The sequence below is a fragment of the Triplophysa rosa genome, linkage group LG15 (genome assembly GCF_024868665.1).
Source record: "Triplophysa rosa linkage group LG15, Trosa_1v2, whole genome shotgun sequence".
NCBI classification, from domain to species: domain Eukaryota; kingdom Metazoa; phylum Chordata; class Actinopteri; order Cypriniformes; family Nemacheilidae; genus Triplophysa; species Triplophysa rosa.
In genome coordinates, this window is record NC_079904.1 from 2833117 (window position 1) to 2847249 (window position 14133).

General features: G+C 39.1%; 2 protein-coding genes across 2 annotated transcripts; one reads left to right on the top strand and one right to left on the bottom strand.

Moving 5' to 3' along the window:
* Window positions 1-461: 461 nt before the first annotated feature.
* Window positions 462-8578, bottom strand: fkbp1b (FKBP prolyl isomerase 1B). The gene is made up of 4 exons (XM_057352251.1): window positions 8453-8578; window positions 6847-6894; window positions 1308-1420; window positions 462-1160 (listed from the first exon to the last, which is right to left on the bottom strand). The coding sequence occupies exons 1-4, from the start codon at window positions 8487-8489 to the stop codon at window positions 1032-1034; spliced, it is 327 nt and encodes a 108-aa protein (XP_057208234.1). The 5' UTR covers window positions 8490-8578; the 3' UTR covers window positions 462-1031.
* A 1571-nt stretch (window positions 8579-10149) lies between these two features.
* wdcp (WD repeat and coiled coil containing) lies at window positions 10150-13606 on the top strand. The gene is made up of 2 exons (XM_057352241.1): window positions 10150-12151; window positions 13496-13606. The coding sequence occupies exon 1, from the start codon at window positions 10220-10222 to the stop codon at window positions 12101-12103; it is 1884 nt and encodes a 627-aa protein (XP_057208224.1). The 5' UTR covers window positions 10150-10219; the 3' UTR covers window positions 12104-12151; window positions 13496-13606.
* Window positions 13607-14133: the final 527 nt, after the last annotated feature.

Genomic DNA, 14133 nt, shown 5'->3' on the forward strand with positions numbered 1-14133 from the left:
ACAAGCTTTTCTTTAAAAACAGATTGTTTATGTAATCTTTTCTTCTTTCTCAAAGGTTAAACCCCTATGCATACACTACTTTTCAAAAGTTTAAGGTCACTTATTCATTCTTTAGTAATATTTTTAAATATTATAAATGTATTCATATTACTATTATAATACATTGTAGAAAAGTCAACAAACCTATGAATGACACATATCATGGGAATAATGTTGTAAGATATGTTATATTTTAGCATCTTTAAAGTAGTCGTCACCCTTTGGATGAGCTCATTGATATTGCTCATGTTTACATGTGTACCAAATCAGAACATAATACTATATCAAACAAATCCTTCAAATATTATGATGTTTATCTAAAACTCTCATTGTTTGAAGGGAAATAATACCATTATTCTGGCATGATTTTCTACAATTATCATTATTACTAAATACAAAGCAACACAGGATTCAAAGTGTTCAAATATATTTATTAAGAGCAAGCTGATAAAATGTTTATTTAAGCACTCCACGGTACATATTTAGTTTGTTCCGCGTCTCATTTTTGAAGACTGAAATGAGACTTGCAGAAAATGTTAATAAGGGATATATTTTATAAAATATATAGTAAATACAGTAACATTATCATTTATCATTTGCATTCATCAGGATATAAGTTTATCAAAAGTGGCAATGCTGACAGTGGTTGATAATGCCCCTCAAGAGTACAGAACTGTAAAATACTAACCCTACTCACATTCAGTAAGGCAATGGATTCGGTACGGTATAAATGAAATTAAAATATTGATTTAATCATGATGTTTTATGCATGAACATTCAATAAAATGTGACCTAGAATGAAAAGAGTTTATAACTGAAAGAAATCAAAAAGCCAAAACAATGAGGTGTGTAGAAAGTTTGAAAGTGTCTACACGTTGCATTTGCTGGAAAAGAACAGAAAAGAGGATGCTGACGAAGAAGATGAAAGTTTTCCTGGGGCTAGTGTTTCTCCTTCAGCGTCTGAGCACTTCTGCCCTGTAAAAGCTAGTGATTCATTCCAGTTTGAGCAGCTCCACATCAAATAAAAGGGTGGCGTTGGGAGGAATGACCCCTGGGTGACCTGTGGCCCCGTAAGCCATATCTGGGGTGCAGGTGATCTTCGCCCTCTGACCCAAACTCATCTGAATTAAGGCAAAATTAATAATGTTACTTATTGGAAATAAAAGCAATCAATAAAACACAACAACGAACAACCCTCGTGTTTAAAGACCTGCTGGTTGTGAATGTTTAGAAATGTACAAATCCAGTGATTTGAGAAACGCAGTTACCTGTGCTACTCCTTCCTCCCAGCCCTTGATAACTTCCTGTCGGCCGATCTTGAATTTAAAAGGCTTGTTTCGGTCTCGCGACGAGTCAAACTTTTTGCCGTTCTGCAGCATTCCTGCAATTAAACAAGAAATACACAGTTCTCATTCCAATAAATCAAGTCAAGGTTATTTTTATAGGATTTTTTACAATACATATTTTTTTGTCAGAAATCTCTTAGATCAGACAAAACACATAGAACATTAGATGTTTAAAACATGACAAGTTATTCCCTACTGCTGTAATCCACAAATTTATTTTGATTTATTTATTTTTATTTCACCTTTATTTAACCAAGTAAGCTAGTTGAGAACAAGTTCTCATTTACAACTGCGACCTGGCCAAGATAAAGCAAAAGCAGTGCGACACAAACAACAACAAAGAGTTACACATGGAATAAACAAACATACACACACAAAAAAAAAATGTTAAAATGATAGTTCACCCAAAAATGAAAATTATTTGTTCATTTACTCACCCGTGTGCCATTCCAACTCTGCATGACTTTCTTTCTTCTGCACAACACAATGGAAGATATTTTGAAGAACGTTAACCAAACAACATTGGCCCCCTATTGATTTCCATTGCATGAACACAAAACCACTGAGACATTTCTCAAAATATCTTCTTTGTGTCCCACAGAAAAAAGTCAAAAACATGTTTTGAATGACATGAGGGTGAATAAATGAATGATAGAATTTGTATTTTTATGTGAATTATTGCTTTAACTAATATGAACAATAACAACTACAGAGTTGTGATTCCACATAGGTGTTGTGGGTAATTACCAGGCAACATTTTAAATTGTTTCATGGTTGCTAGGGTGTTTTGCACGGTTACTACTGTAGGTGTTAGTTCAATAGCCTAACCTCAAAATTAAGAAAAAAGCACAAAACGCTAATAGCACTAATCTATAGACATCTAAAAGACCGGCATTAGACAAAAAACATATCACATCTGCAGTTCCCAGGCTTACAGGAGACAGTAATTATAGCCCGAGAACATCCTGAGACATCAGTTTAACAGCAGACGGAGGTCAAACAACACAATAAAGAAACACAGAACACAGCGCTGCTCTGAAAACAGCAGCTACTCGTATGTTTAGGAGTATTAACAAAAATCAACATCAACCATATCAGGTTTGAAAAAGCCAGCGAGCCCTTTCTTTTCTTTCTGCTCTAGGTTGAAATAAAGCGATCAAAGCTACAGATATTTGTGTTCTGTCATTTTTAATAGCAAGACTACTGAAACTGAAGACACCACTAGAACATTCTACATTTAACTCCTTCAGTTCAGCTTGGCATGCATCCCATCAAACAGATTTAAAACTCCAGGAGTGGTTTACAATCACGCAGTTCTGTCCAAATCTCATGTGGTATCTAAACTCGGATGAATAAGAATGAAATATGAAACATTGGCCTAATTCGCCGGATTATTCGGCTGGTTTAAGTAGGTCACCCTTTCCTTCTGTCAATACGACGGGCAGAAGAACGAGAGTAAGATATGCACAAAAACACTCAAGTCAGCCATGACTGATATATACCCATAAAATAAAGCTTGTCACAAAAAACACAAGTTTGTAAAGTGACAATATTATTTGCTGTATATTTTGATGTAGGCCTACCTAAAAAGCCTCTTTAAAAAAAGGTGTTTACAAAAAATGTCACATTGACATTTCTATACATTTGTAGACTTATTGTTGCCTTAGACAGGTTATTTTAGTTTACTAAAATGAAAACGTTTGTTTATTGAAATCAAATAAAATACTGGCCTAAAAATGGAACTCAAATAAATTTAAGGCACTAAAATTATAATAATAAACAAAAAAACTAAAATAATAAAATGAAAAAAGCATAGCAAAATTGCAACAAAAAACCCTAAAAATAAAAGCTGATTTAAAATTTTAATAAAACAAAACAATAATAACTACAGAGTATATCAAATATCAGTAACATGTTATTCTAACTTTTTATTTGTTAACATTAGTTGACACATTAGTTAAACTGAACCAGTTATTACAGTTTTAATTTTTAATAGTTAACTTTAATAAATTAGCTTTTATTTTTTATGTTCATTTTAGTTAAATGTTTAGCAATTTTGTTTTAGGCTTTTGTCGTTTTATTATTTATTATTATTTTTTTATGTTGCTATATAAGATTAATTAATTTTTATTTTAGTTTTTGTTTATTATTATAATTTTAGTGCTTTAAACGTATTTCAGTTAATTTCTGAGGCAACATTTCAACTTTTTGTTAAGTGCAAAATTTCAAGAAGCAGAAACGTTTTCAAAGTTTTAATGTTAACAAGTAACAATAAATTAACAATAAATAATACTTCTTGCGTTCATATTTATTATGAAATCTTATTAGAAAGTGTTACCAAAATAACTCATAACCCAATACCAGCACACTCTTCTGCAATAATATTTAACCCCATTAAACAGTGTAAACCATGTGAAGCAGATACTTCGGCGACACTCCAAAAAATATCCCAAGTCAATCAGATATGAGTGTACAGATCACTGTTAAGTTGTTTTAGTATTTCATCTCTTTGTTTATACAGAATCAGACACAGCATTAAAAGCATTTACTCCTCACGGTCTGATTCATGGCGAGGGAGATATGAAGATCACTTCTGTACAGTTCGGTATTAACTTTCACTCCTCCCTGGATTTAAAAAGGAGCTGGGACTTCCAGGAAAGGCCCCCGCGCCAAGATATCTGCACAGTGGGATCTGTTCCAAAAAAAGACGGTTTTACTACAAAAGCTTACTGGAAAATGAACTATCCTGCTTAACTTCTCGCTATAAAAACAATAACAGCGTTAACACCACTAATGCCAGTTCCTAAAAAAAGCCAGGTTTTCGGGAAGATTTTTGCTTTCCTGTGGCTCAGTGGTGAGAGAGCGTGGCGCTAGCAACGCCAAGATCATGGGTTCGATCCCAGGGGATTGCACATACTCAGAAACATATGTATAGTATAATGCAATGTAAGTCGCTTTGGATAAAAGCGTCTGCCAAATGCATAAATGTAGTGATATGTGTAAGAAAACGCTCCAGGATGCTTCTAGTAAAGACGCAGGCCCATTACACCCGTCTCCCCCGCGACTCATTTTCTGTGATAACCATCAGCGCCGGGCTGGGCGGAGGCTTTATACTGGCTGATGGATGTGGTGGGGGCCGGTCTTCGCTGGAAAATCTCTGAGGTCATTCTTGGTTCCAGCGGCCCAGCGTGAGGGATCGGTGGGAAAGCGTTTGAATCAGGAGAGCAGGAGGAGGCCGCGAGGCTATTTATACACCTCTGCATACAGTATCCGTCCGAGAGCCGGCAGCCGGTGTCCAAGTCAGCGACAAATGTAATCAGACGCACATGCTGGCTGAGTGCATCTGACATTTCAGTTAAAAACATGCCAGAGCTCAGCATCGGCCCATGTGTCGACATGCAAAGAAAGAAAACGGGGAACAGCGCTATAACAGTTTGTTTGTTTATCTGTTGCAATAAGCCGACGTCATGAAATAACAAAACGTTGTTCTATATGCTACAATACGTCCGTGTGCACTTTTCTGGTTCGCTCACATCATTTTGCCGCCCGCTTTATGTATAATGGAGAATTAAAAATAATGCATTCTGCCCTGACATGAACGTGGCGAATGCATCGTTGACCTCTGGTTCTCGCACTAAAACATACTCTGAAACCAAAAAACAATGAACACACCCATAATTACAGATTAAATCGCTACTTCAACGCCTTGGCTTCACGAAACTAGACACGGACGACAGCGAGTTTCTCTTCATGGCCATTAGAGCATCCTAATCCTGCAGCTCCACGGGGGGTCAAGTCTACAAATCCTGAGGGTCTCACATTTAGACATAGAGTTGCCTTTGTTATTAATAGAGATGCCAGTCACATGAGGCCTGATGTCTTCCTGTGCCCTAATAATAAACCCCAGGGGATCCAGCGGGACTCGCCTAATTGATTTGTTCTGCCCGACTGGATCAGGGAAAGGTGTGTGGGGGGTGCTCACTGCTAATTCAGGCGTGAGTCTCATGAGTGATAAAATCCATCCTGATTCGTTTGGCTCGCAACCATCAGCCATCCGCCGATTACATACAACATGAATCTTGTGGTTATGAACTCAAGTCGAGCCTTTCTGCTCAATGATTTCGAAGATGATGAATCATAGTCTATGAACGTGGTATTTAACGTAAGACAAATGCTTCGAGTAATCGTAATCCTCTGAACAAGAATATTTTATGATGAAGATACAAAAAGGCGAAAAAACCCAACAATCCAAAAGAAAAGTTTCTTTATGATCTTCTCGACAGATATCTGTATTAGCGCAGAAGTTAACGGAAGGAAGATATTTTGAGAAACGTCTCAGTGGTTTTCATACAATGGAAGTCAATGGGGTTAAATGTTGTTTGGTTACCAATGTTCGTCAAAATATGATTTTGTGTTCTGCAGAAGAAAGTCAAACAGGTGTGGAATGACATGAGGGTGAGTGAATGATGTCATGTTTGGGTGACCTGTCCCTTTAAAGGGTAAGTCCGTCCCAAAATCGAATTTGTGTGATTTTTACACACCCACATGACGTTAAACATGTTTTGACACCTCCCGGCATCTTCACTTTTCTGGACCTTGACACAACTATAACCATGATGTCTATGAGGAGGCCTGGAAATCTCTCGGATGTCACATGAATATCTTTATTTGTGCCCCGAACACGCGGGGAGGTCTCAAAACATGTTTAACATCATGTGGGTGAGTGAAAAATCACACAAATTTGATTTTGGGATGAACTTACCGTTTAAATAGGTAAGTCTGAGATCACATACAAAAAAGCAACAAAGAAAAGCAAAATGCATCAAATACTTGCTTTGACTTTGCTTCTGGAAATGTTTCAGACAGATTGTTTTTTGATCATAAAAATGTGCAATTCATTTTCTGTGTTTTAAGTTTTGTGTTTTTATTGATAGTAGAGAGGATGACAGGGATCTTTGTAAGAGAGAGATGGGAAAAAGCACTATACGTATGTTGGGAAGCAGGCCACGAGGCTATTGGCTCCAACAATATTTTGCGATTTTTGTATTATAAACATGCAAAAAATGACTTTTATGCTCAGACATTTCACTCACACTGAATTTTACTGGATGATATGACATGAACATAATGAGAGGAAGAGGGATTTATCTTGTCTAGCTGGAAACATCCTGTGTGTCATGCGATATAGGAATAGACCAGACTTATAGAAATAATCATGAGAAGGACTTATACATAATAAACCACACTGCTGAGGACCCTTCAACACTTATCCAACTCTACCTGAATTAAAGAGAAACATCGAGAAGAATGAATCATCAAACAAAATGGGACGGAATGTTGTTATCGACATCCTGTTTCCTGTCTGATTCTGGAGTCTGCGGGCCGTACCGGCTGGCTCAATGACACGTTCAAAAACAACACATGAGGACATTTACAACAGCAGAAGTGACAGATTGTTTACCTATATAATGCACAACGCATGTCTGTCCTTTCTTCGGAAAGGTTCTTCCTGTAAACAGAGAGGAGAACGAGACAGTTACACAGATGATTGATGGCACGTGAATACCTTAATATCCAAAATATTCACTGGAAGCATCCCAGTTTGGTGATGAAAGAGGCATTGCAGCCAATTTCAATTCAATAGCGCATTGTCTCTGCTGACCTTTCGCTGACCGTCTACCATGAACATTTCTGGGGAAGTAGATGCTGGATTTGAGGTTTGTGACATTGAAGGACCTTCAAAATGACGCGCCCTGCAGTCTCTCACACTCTTTTGTTTGTCTTAAAGCCCAAAAGCACCATTGCATCTCTAGTCATGGTCTCTGGCCCGATCCGCAGTCCTGAAGGGCTCATCTGGAGAAAGTGTGTGTGTGTGTGTGTGTGTGTGTGTGGGCTGTACAGGAATTCTTGCCGCATGACAGCAGGCTGACGGGGGTCAGATAGGGTGTCAGTCAAGAAGGGTCCACAGACACAAGAGAGTAAGGAAAGAGAAAGTGCCATTACATCGCTTCCTGACCCCAGTGACCCCAGCGACCCCAGCGGGCAACAGTTCTAAGGCTGAAAGGCGTCGAAATCGTCTGTGCTCACACGACCACTCCTGCACTTATTTACGGCTTCCAGGAATCATGTATTTACGTTCATATGACTCATCAGACCCAAATACAGTACACTCATAACTCTTGTACCTTACAAAGCCGGTGGGTTTTAAAACACCATGTTTAACCAGCTTTGAATTACCACCAGGCCAGACCTTTTCTAGACCTCCATAAAATATTTTCACTTAAATGCCACTAACATTTGTAAAAAATTATAATGACTTAATTTTGGTTTATCTGTCATTTATTGTACATATCATATACGAATCTATGTATATTTATGTGTGCAGGTGTCACCTGCAAACAGGCAGAGCAACAGGTGGTATACATAACACACATCTTACTGTGCCATAAGATCAGGTCTCGGATGCCCAGTGACTGCCAACTGTGCCAAAGGATCCTGCCAAACCCCCAGGGATTACTATCAAAAGCCCTGTCTAGCCAGGGCAAGAACCCTGCCATTTGATACACACACATCACCAACATCAAACACAATGTCCGATACAAAATCAGACAACTGCGTTATTATGTAGACTGAATATGTGTTTCTGGGGTTTTATCATGTCAAACCGTAATTCAGTGAGTTGCGGGACACGAAAATGCGACTGGCTTTCTGCGTCTGCCGAACAACGACAAAGTATCGCGAGAGCTTAGAAGGTCTTTCGAATAGCTCTCGCGGTACTTTGTCGTCACACGCAGCGCCGCATGAAGTCGATCGCACATCTATTAAATCCCTGACTAGACTGAGATAAACCGTCCCGAAACATCACAGCGATGCATTTTATTACAAACCTGGCCACAAATAATCAGCTTTTAATTAACAACAGGCGTTAAAAATGCATTGCATATACATACATAACATGCAACAGAATGTCCCAGCAATCCCGCGTTTAAAAACGATCATTCCAGTTCCGTTTAGAGCGTTTTTAAGTGTAAATGTAATGAAGCACTTGTAACTTTATGGCGTCTTACCGTCTCCCGGTGATATTGTTTCAACTTCAACACCCATGTTATCGGTGCGAGTGAATCCTCCAACAGAAAGTGACTGACTGCAGTGAGGGAGCGAGGGAGACTGAAACAGCGCTGCTCTCACTCCGCCCACCGACACTGAATGCGATGGTCAACTCGTGGCACAAAATACATATAAAAATCCCTTTTCGCTGTTTTTTAAATAAACCCTTGGTTAATTTTTGTATCCATATAATGTGGTAGACTTTAGTATTTTTTTAGAGCCAACTGTAAGAAATTGTAGTCTAGATTGTAGTGTGCTATAGTAAAAAATACTTTGCTAATGTATACTACAGTATTCTGTAGTATTAACTGCATTGAATTGGTAAACTGTAGTAAACCTTTTCGACAATTAACTGTGGTTTTATTATAGTAAAATATAGTAGTTATGTTTTTGGTCGATTCGTTACTACACAAATAACACATTTGTAGTTACCGTGGTTTAACTATAGTAAACATTTTTAATTGTAGTAAAACCACGGTTAATTTTCGTAAGGGAATACTCTAGTACTGTATACTTTATTATTTACTATGGTTTAAAAAACACTTGAATTTTAATACATTTTCTTATCTAAATTTGACCACTTTTTACTATAGTAAAGTATAGTAAAGTATTTTATTATGTGGGAAGGTTGCATGTACACCTGCAACATTGTTTAATTTTTACATACAATAAGTACATTTTATTTAACACTCCGTTTATTCGTTTATTATTATAATTGTTGTTATTATTATTATTATTTGTTAGATTAAATTGTTTCAGGAACATTATAATTACATATATTTTTGTATTTAATTCCATTTCATAAAAACCACGCACGCACGTCCACATTAGAACTACAATTGCCCCGGTCTCGAATCTACTTCCGGTTGTCCATGACTTTAGTCTCCGCGGGGAAACACACACAGGCACATGTCATGTTAGGGAAATTTCACTCAGTGTGGCGATGTCTTTGGTTTCTTCCATAATGGTATGTATGTAAGGGTATGTATATGTATATTTCCACAGTTGTTATGACTTTTGTTCGTTAGTTTGCCTGTTAATACAGACTAGCATGATTTGTTGCTGTATTTAATGTGAATGCGATAGTTTTGCCAATGTCCCTCACAAAGTTACCATGGTATCCTTACAGCGCTCGAATTTTGCTAGTTATTGTTGCTACTGTAAAACTATAATAACCTTTGAGCTAATTGAATAGGATCTCCTACCATTTTAATGTTACTACAGGTACTCAAAAGTGTGTGCTATTGTTATTAATATTGTTTATTGCTATTACAGTTGTATTTTTTATTGTTTTAAACAACAACTATAGTATGTAATGTCAAATAACCACAGTATAATTATGCTAACAAGAATTATATAACATATGGTATGGACTGTGGTTACCATGGTAACATCATATCATTTTGTGATATCAGCATCCACTGTTCCATGTGACATTTTTGTAACATCAGTTGTTTGCATGTATTGTAGTTTTTTGCTTTAATGGCCTGGGACAGAAGAAACGAAGCGAAAAGACGTAGTATCCGAAGGTTTTATGACGCCAGGGGTCTTGTCAGACTAATCTGGTCACCCTTGAGTGCCGCCTCCCTCTGGCCAATAGGATTAAAGTGACAGGGAAGAGGCTTTACCTATTCTTAGAGTATGTGATGGCAATCCTCACACAGTGAAGCAAAGAGTTGCACAGTCTTTCTTTCTGCCAGTTTTAACATTTTCACTTTATTTGCTGTATGACCAGGAACATAATTTTAACTTCCGCTGAAGAAACTGACCCAAGCATGGAGCTCGGAAAAGCCAAGCTTCTGAGAACAGGACTGAACACCCTCCACCAAGCCATTCACCCGGTGCACGGAATAGCCTGGACGGACGGTAAACAAGTTTGTCTCATGGCGGTGTATGCTGTTGACGGTGAGCCCACGTTTGGTGACACAAATGTCATCGGACAGTTCGAACACGTCTTGGGACTCTTCTGGGGGCCGCTGTGCTGCTCCGGGTCCCCGGCCCTGCTCGCCGTCCAGCATAAAAAACACGTTACCGTGTGGCAACTTCAGCTAAGCGCCTTGGAACAGAACAAACTACTATGCACGCAGACCTGCGAGATGAGCGAGCCCTTCCCGCTGCTGTCCCAGGGATGCGTCTGGCATCCCAAAATGGACATCTTAGCTGTTCTGACCAAGCGGGACGCCTCTGTTCTGTTTTCCGTGCGGGTCGATAATCGCCGTGTGAAGGCCGACATCAAGGGCAGCGGTTTGATCCACTGTGCGTGTTGGACTAAGGATGGAACCCGATTGGTTGTTGCCATCGGCAGTGCGCTGCACTCATACATTTGGAATGATATTCAAAAAAGCCTGGTGGCTTGTTCCTTCTGCCCCATTTTTGATATAGGCGGGTACATCTGTGCCATCGGGTCCACCGGCGAGACCCAAGTTGCCGTAGCGACCGAACTGCCTCTTGATAAAATCTGCGGGCTCAACGCGGGCATCGCCTTTGACTTGCCAAACGAGTCCGAGCCGGAGTCATCACGGCCAGCTCCCGTTCTCACGGTGGACGCTGACTACAATTTGGACTCTAGAAGGAGGTCGTGTGATTCAGAGCGCTCTGGACACGCCTCTTCATTCGGACCCATGGATCTAACTCACATTCTCGCCAAACACAGAAAGTCAGACCCGAGCCCGCTCATTCACCTGAGGCGGCGGGATCACCTGACCGGATCCGGCCAGGACTCGTCCCATCTGATTTTGGTGACATATGAACGCAAGGTCACCACCACGAGGAAAGTCAGCATCCCCGGCATCTTGGTTCCCGACATCATCGCCTTCGATCCGAGCGGCAGCACCGTGGCAGTGGCCTCGAACACTTGCAACATGATTCTGGTTTATTGCATCACAGATTCCTCCATGCCCAATGTCCAACAGATTGAACTCCAAAAGAACGAGAGGCCCAAAGGGGTGTGCTTTTTCACCAGCAACATGTTGCTCTTTATGATTGGCCGCCAAAAGTCCAATGATCCTGCTTTCCTCCCCTCCTCCAACACGGACAAGTACATCTTGAGACTAGTGGCGAAAGAGCTGGTATTCGACGAGGACTCTGCCACGCCTGTAGTTCTAAAACCAGAGTCACCGAGCCAACATCACGGGATTAGAAGGCATTCTGAGAACATCTCCAAAGACGAGCGTTTATCAATTAAGGATCTAATTCTTCCAGGTGGTTTGGCCGTCGTTTCTCCCACCAGTAGAAGGAAATTCATCGAGGAGGTACGCAACTTAGAGCTCAGTCCCGTGGCCAGCTTGGCGGACTTCTTGGACAGAGCTACGTCTAGCTCCTCTTCGGTCACTCTGGAAAGCTACGACATGGATCACATCAACCGCATGACCATGCTGGCTATAGGCGGCCAGGCCAGCCGCGATTCGAGTCGACCGTGTTCGCCCAGGTACGAGACCTCGGAGAAGATGTACTCCGACGTCACTCCACCCAAGAACAGCTGTCAGTCTAAAGAGAAGAACCTGGAGCAGCTCACGCAGAACATGGAGAGGATCTTCAGCCGCTTCGCTGATGTTCAGCAGTGCCTCTCTGAAATCAAAGACTTCACGCAAAATGGCAAGAAGATGGCATGAAGTTATCCATCTGCTTATGAGCCGCAGTATGTGCACATCACATGTCAGGTATGAAATGAGTCCGTATAATCACACTTTATTCAGGGTAAACTTAACCATTGAAAACCACATGCACAGCGCAAATTATAATAAAAAAATGTGTTATTTTGTATGTTATTGCAGTTATTTTTGTTGTATGTTTATTGTATGTTGCAGAGCTCTCGCAATCTCCAATGATACTGTAAACAAATGATGCATAAAATGATATTTAAATTACACATGTATTAGGCATTCTGTTTATGTTTATAACACTATAACTTTTATAAAATGAAAATCAATTTTAAATGTATATACACCAGTGAAAAAAAATTAAGAGACCATTCCAAATTTTCATTTAATCAGCATTTCTAGATGTATTGTGGTCATTCCAGTTCGGTGTCTGTTGAATTTGAACAAAATCAAACCTCAGGAGTGACATGAAGTCATCACAAAAAATATTTTTTTAACTTTTCCTAAATACATGTCCAAATATTACTGTTGTATTGCTTAAAAGTGAATATGAACTTGTTTTCTTTGCAGTATTTGAAGTATCTTTTATTTTGACCTGTTTCTCCAGTTTTTATTTTCTGCAAATAAATGCAAACAGAAACAATATTTTTATTGGAAATTTGGGAGAAATATTGTTGGTAGTTCACAGAACTAAACTCATTTTTTACCTAAACACATCGGAAAAATTGATTTTGAAATGGTCTCTAATTTTTTTTAAATTCTTCTTTCAATTTCTTTCATGTTCAATGATGTGTACCAGAGTTTAAAGTCCCCGTGAACCGGAAGTTTCCGAGTGAAAACGAATTTCAAAGGAGAAAATTAGTGGGCGTGGCTTGTGTTTTTCACTGCGAATTGATTGGATGTGTAACAGCTGTTGCATTGATTTTCAAATGAAACTGACAGTTGAAGGGGAGGAGTTAACGGATGCTCCGCCCAAGCCGTCTAATTTACGTCATTTGAGATGGATAGTCATTTCAGGGGGGAAGTGCATTTTCAGATTTTAACTGAAGATTATGAGGGTATGTGAATTTTAAAAAGAAAATGACCCACATTGATAAACTATTTACTATAATCGCTGCAATATTTCATGAAAAATAAGAATAGTCATTTTTAATTTCACTGGTACTTTAAGACTCACTTAAACTAACTTGTTTAATAGTAGATTATTTGTTCGGTCAGTTGAATAAAGGTAGGTTTATTTCCATCATTATATTAATCAAACACTTTGTCCAATGTAAATGTAGTTTTATGCAATGTGCAAAAAAGCTACATGAATTGAAAGTAACCCTTATGAAATCTGTATCTATGATTGGTGTTTAAAATGTATGAATGACAGTCATATTGTGAATGTGTCTCTTCCTCCAGAAACAGTTGTCAGAGAATGTTTATACGGACGAGAGAAGGCACGTGCTGCTGTGTGGAGGAAAAATCAGCCTGCAGGTGGTACAGGAGCTCTTCGGTCTGACGGTTGTGGAGATGATGCACGGTATGTCTGGAAGAACGCGTCTCCATTACAGTTACATTCTTTATTAAACACAGAGAGAACTTCCACCATCTCCGTCACTGATTGTACTGTATATGCTTTGACTGTTTCATCAGGGTTAAGTAATGCAGAAATGTATCATTTCATATCATTGCATCAATAAACTGATGTCTTGCATGGAAATTTGGAAAAGAGTGTACACAAGTAATGTGTCTATCTGAGGTGAAGTTTTAAATTACAACAGTCAGGTTTACTCAAACATGTCTTTGCCAAAATCGTTTACAACAGATGGGATCTATTCCTTTTCAAGGGCGTGTAAAGCATCGACTGCGTTTTTCTTTGTTGACGACAGATTGTTCGTGTCTTTGGCTTCGTTTAATTATCAATGACCAAAATAGGAAACTATTATTAGCTGCCATAGGATTTGAAGGGTTTTAGTGTTAATCAGCTTACAGCCTTTTGTTGCATACATCTCTGCAGCTGATTTATACCCGTACCACTGTGACATTTAAGGGGTAAT

Coding starts and splice junctions, on each gene's coding strand:
- wdcp (XM_057352241.1), top strand. CDS start 10,220: ATGACCAGGAACATAATTTTAACTTCCGCTGAAGAAACTGACCCAAGC.
- fkbp1b (XM_057352251.1), bottom strand. CDS start 8,489: ATGGGTGTTGAAGTTGAAACAATATCACCGGGAGACG. Junction 6,895..8,452: donor AACAATATCACCGGGAGACG/GTAAGACGCCAT, acceptor CTCTGTTTACAG/GAAGAACCTTTCCGAAGAAA. Junction 1,421..6,846: donor ATGCGTTGTGCATTATATAG/GTAAACAATCTG, acceptor GTTTAATTGCAG/GAATGCTGCAGAACGGCAAA.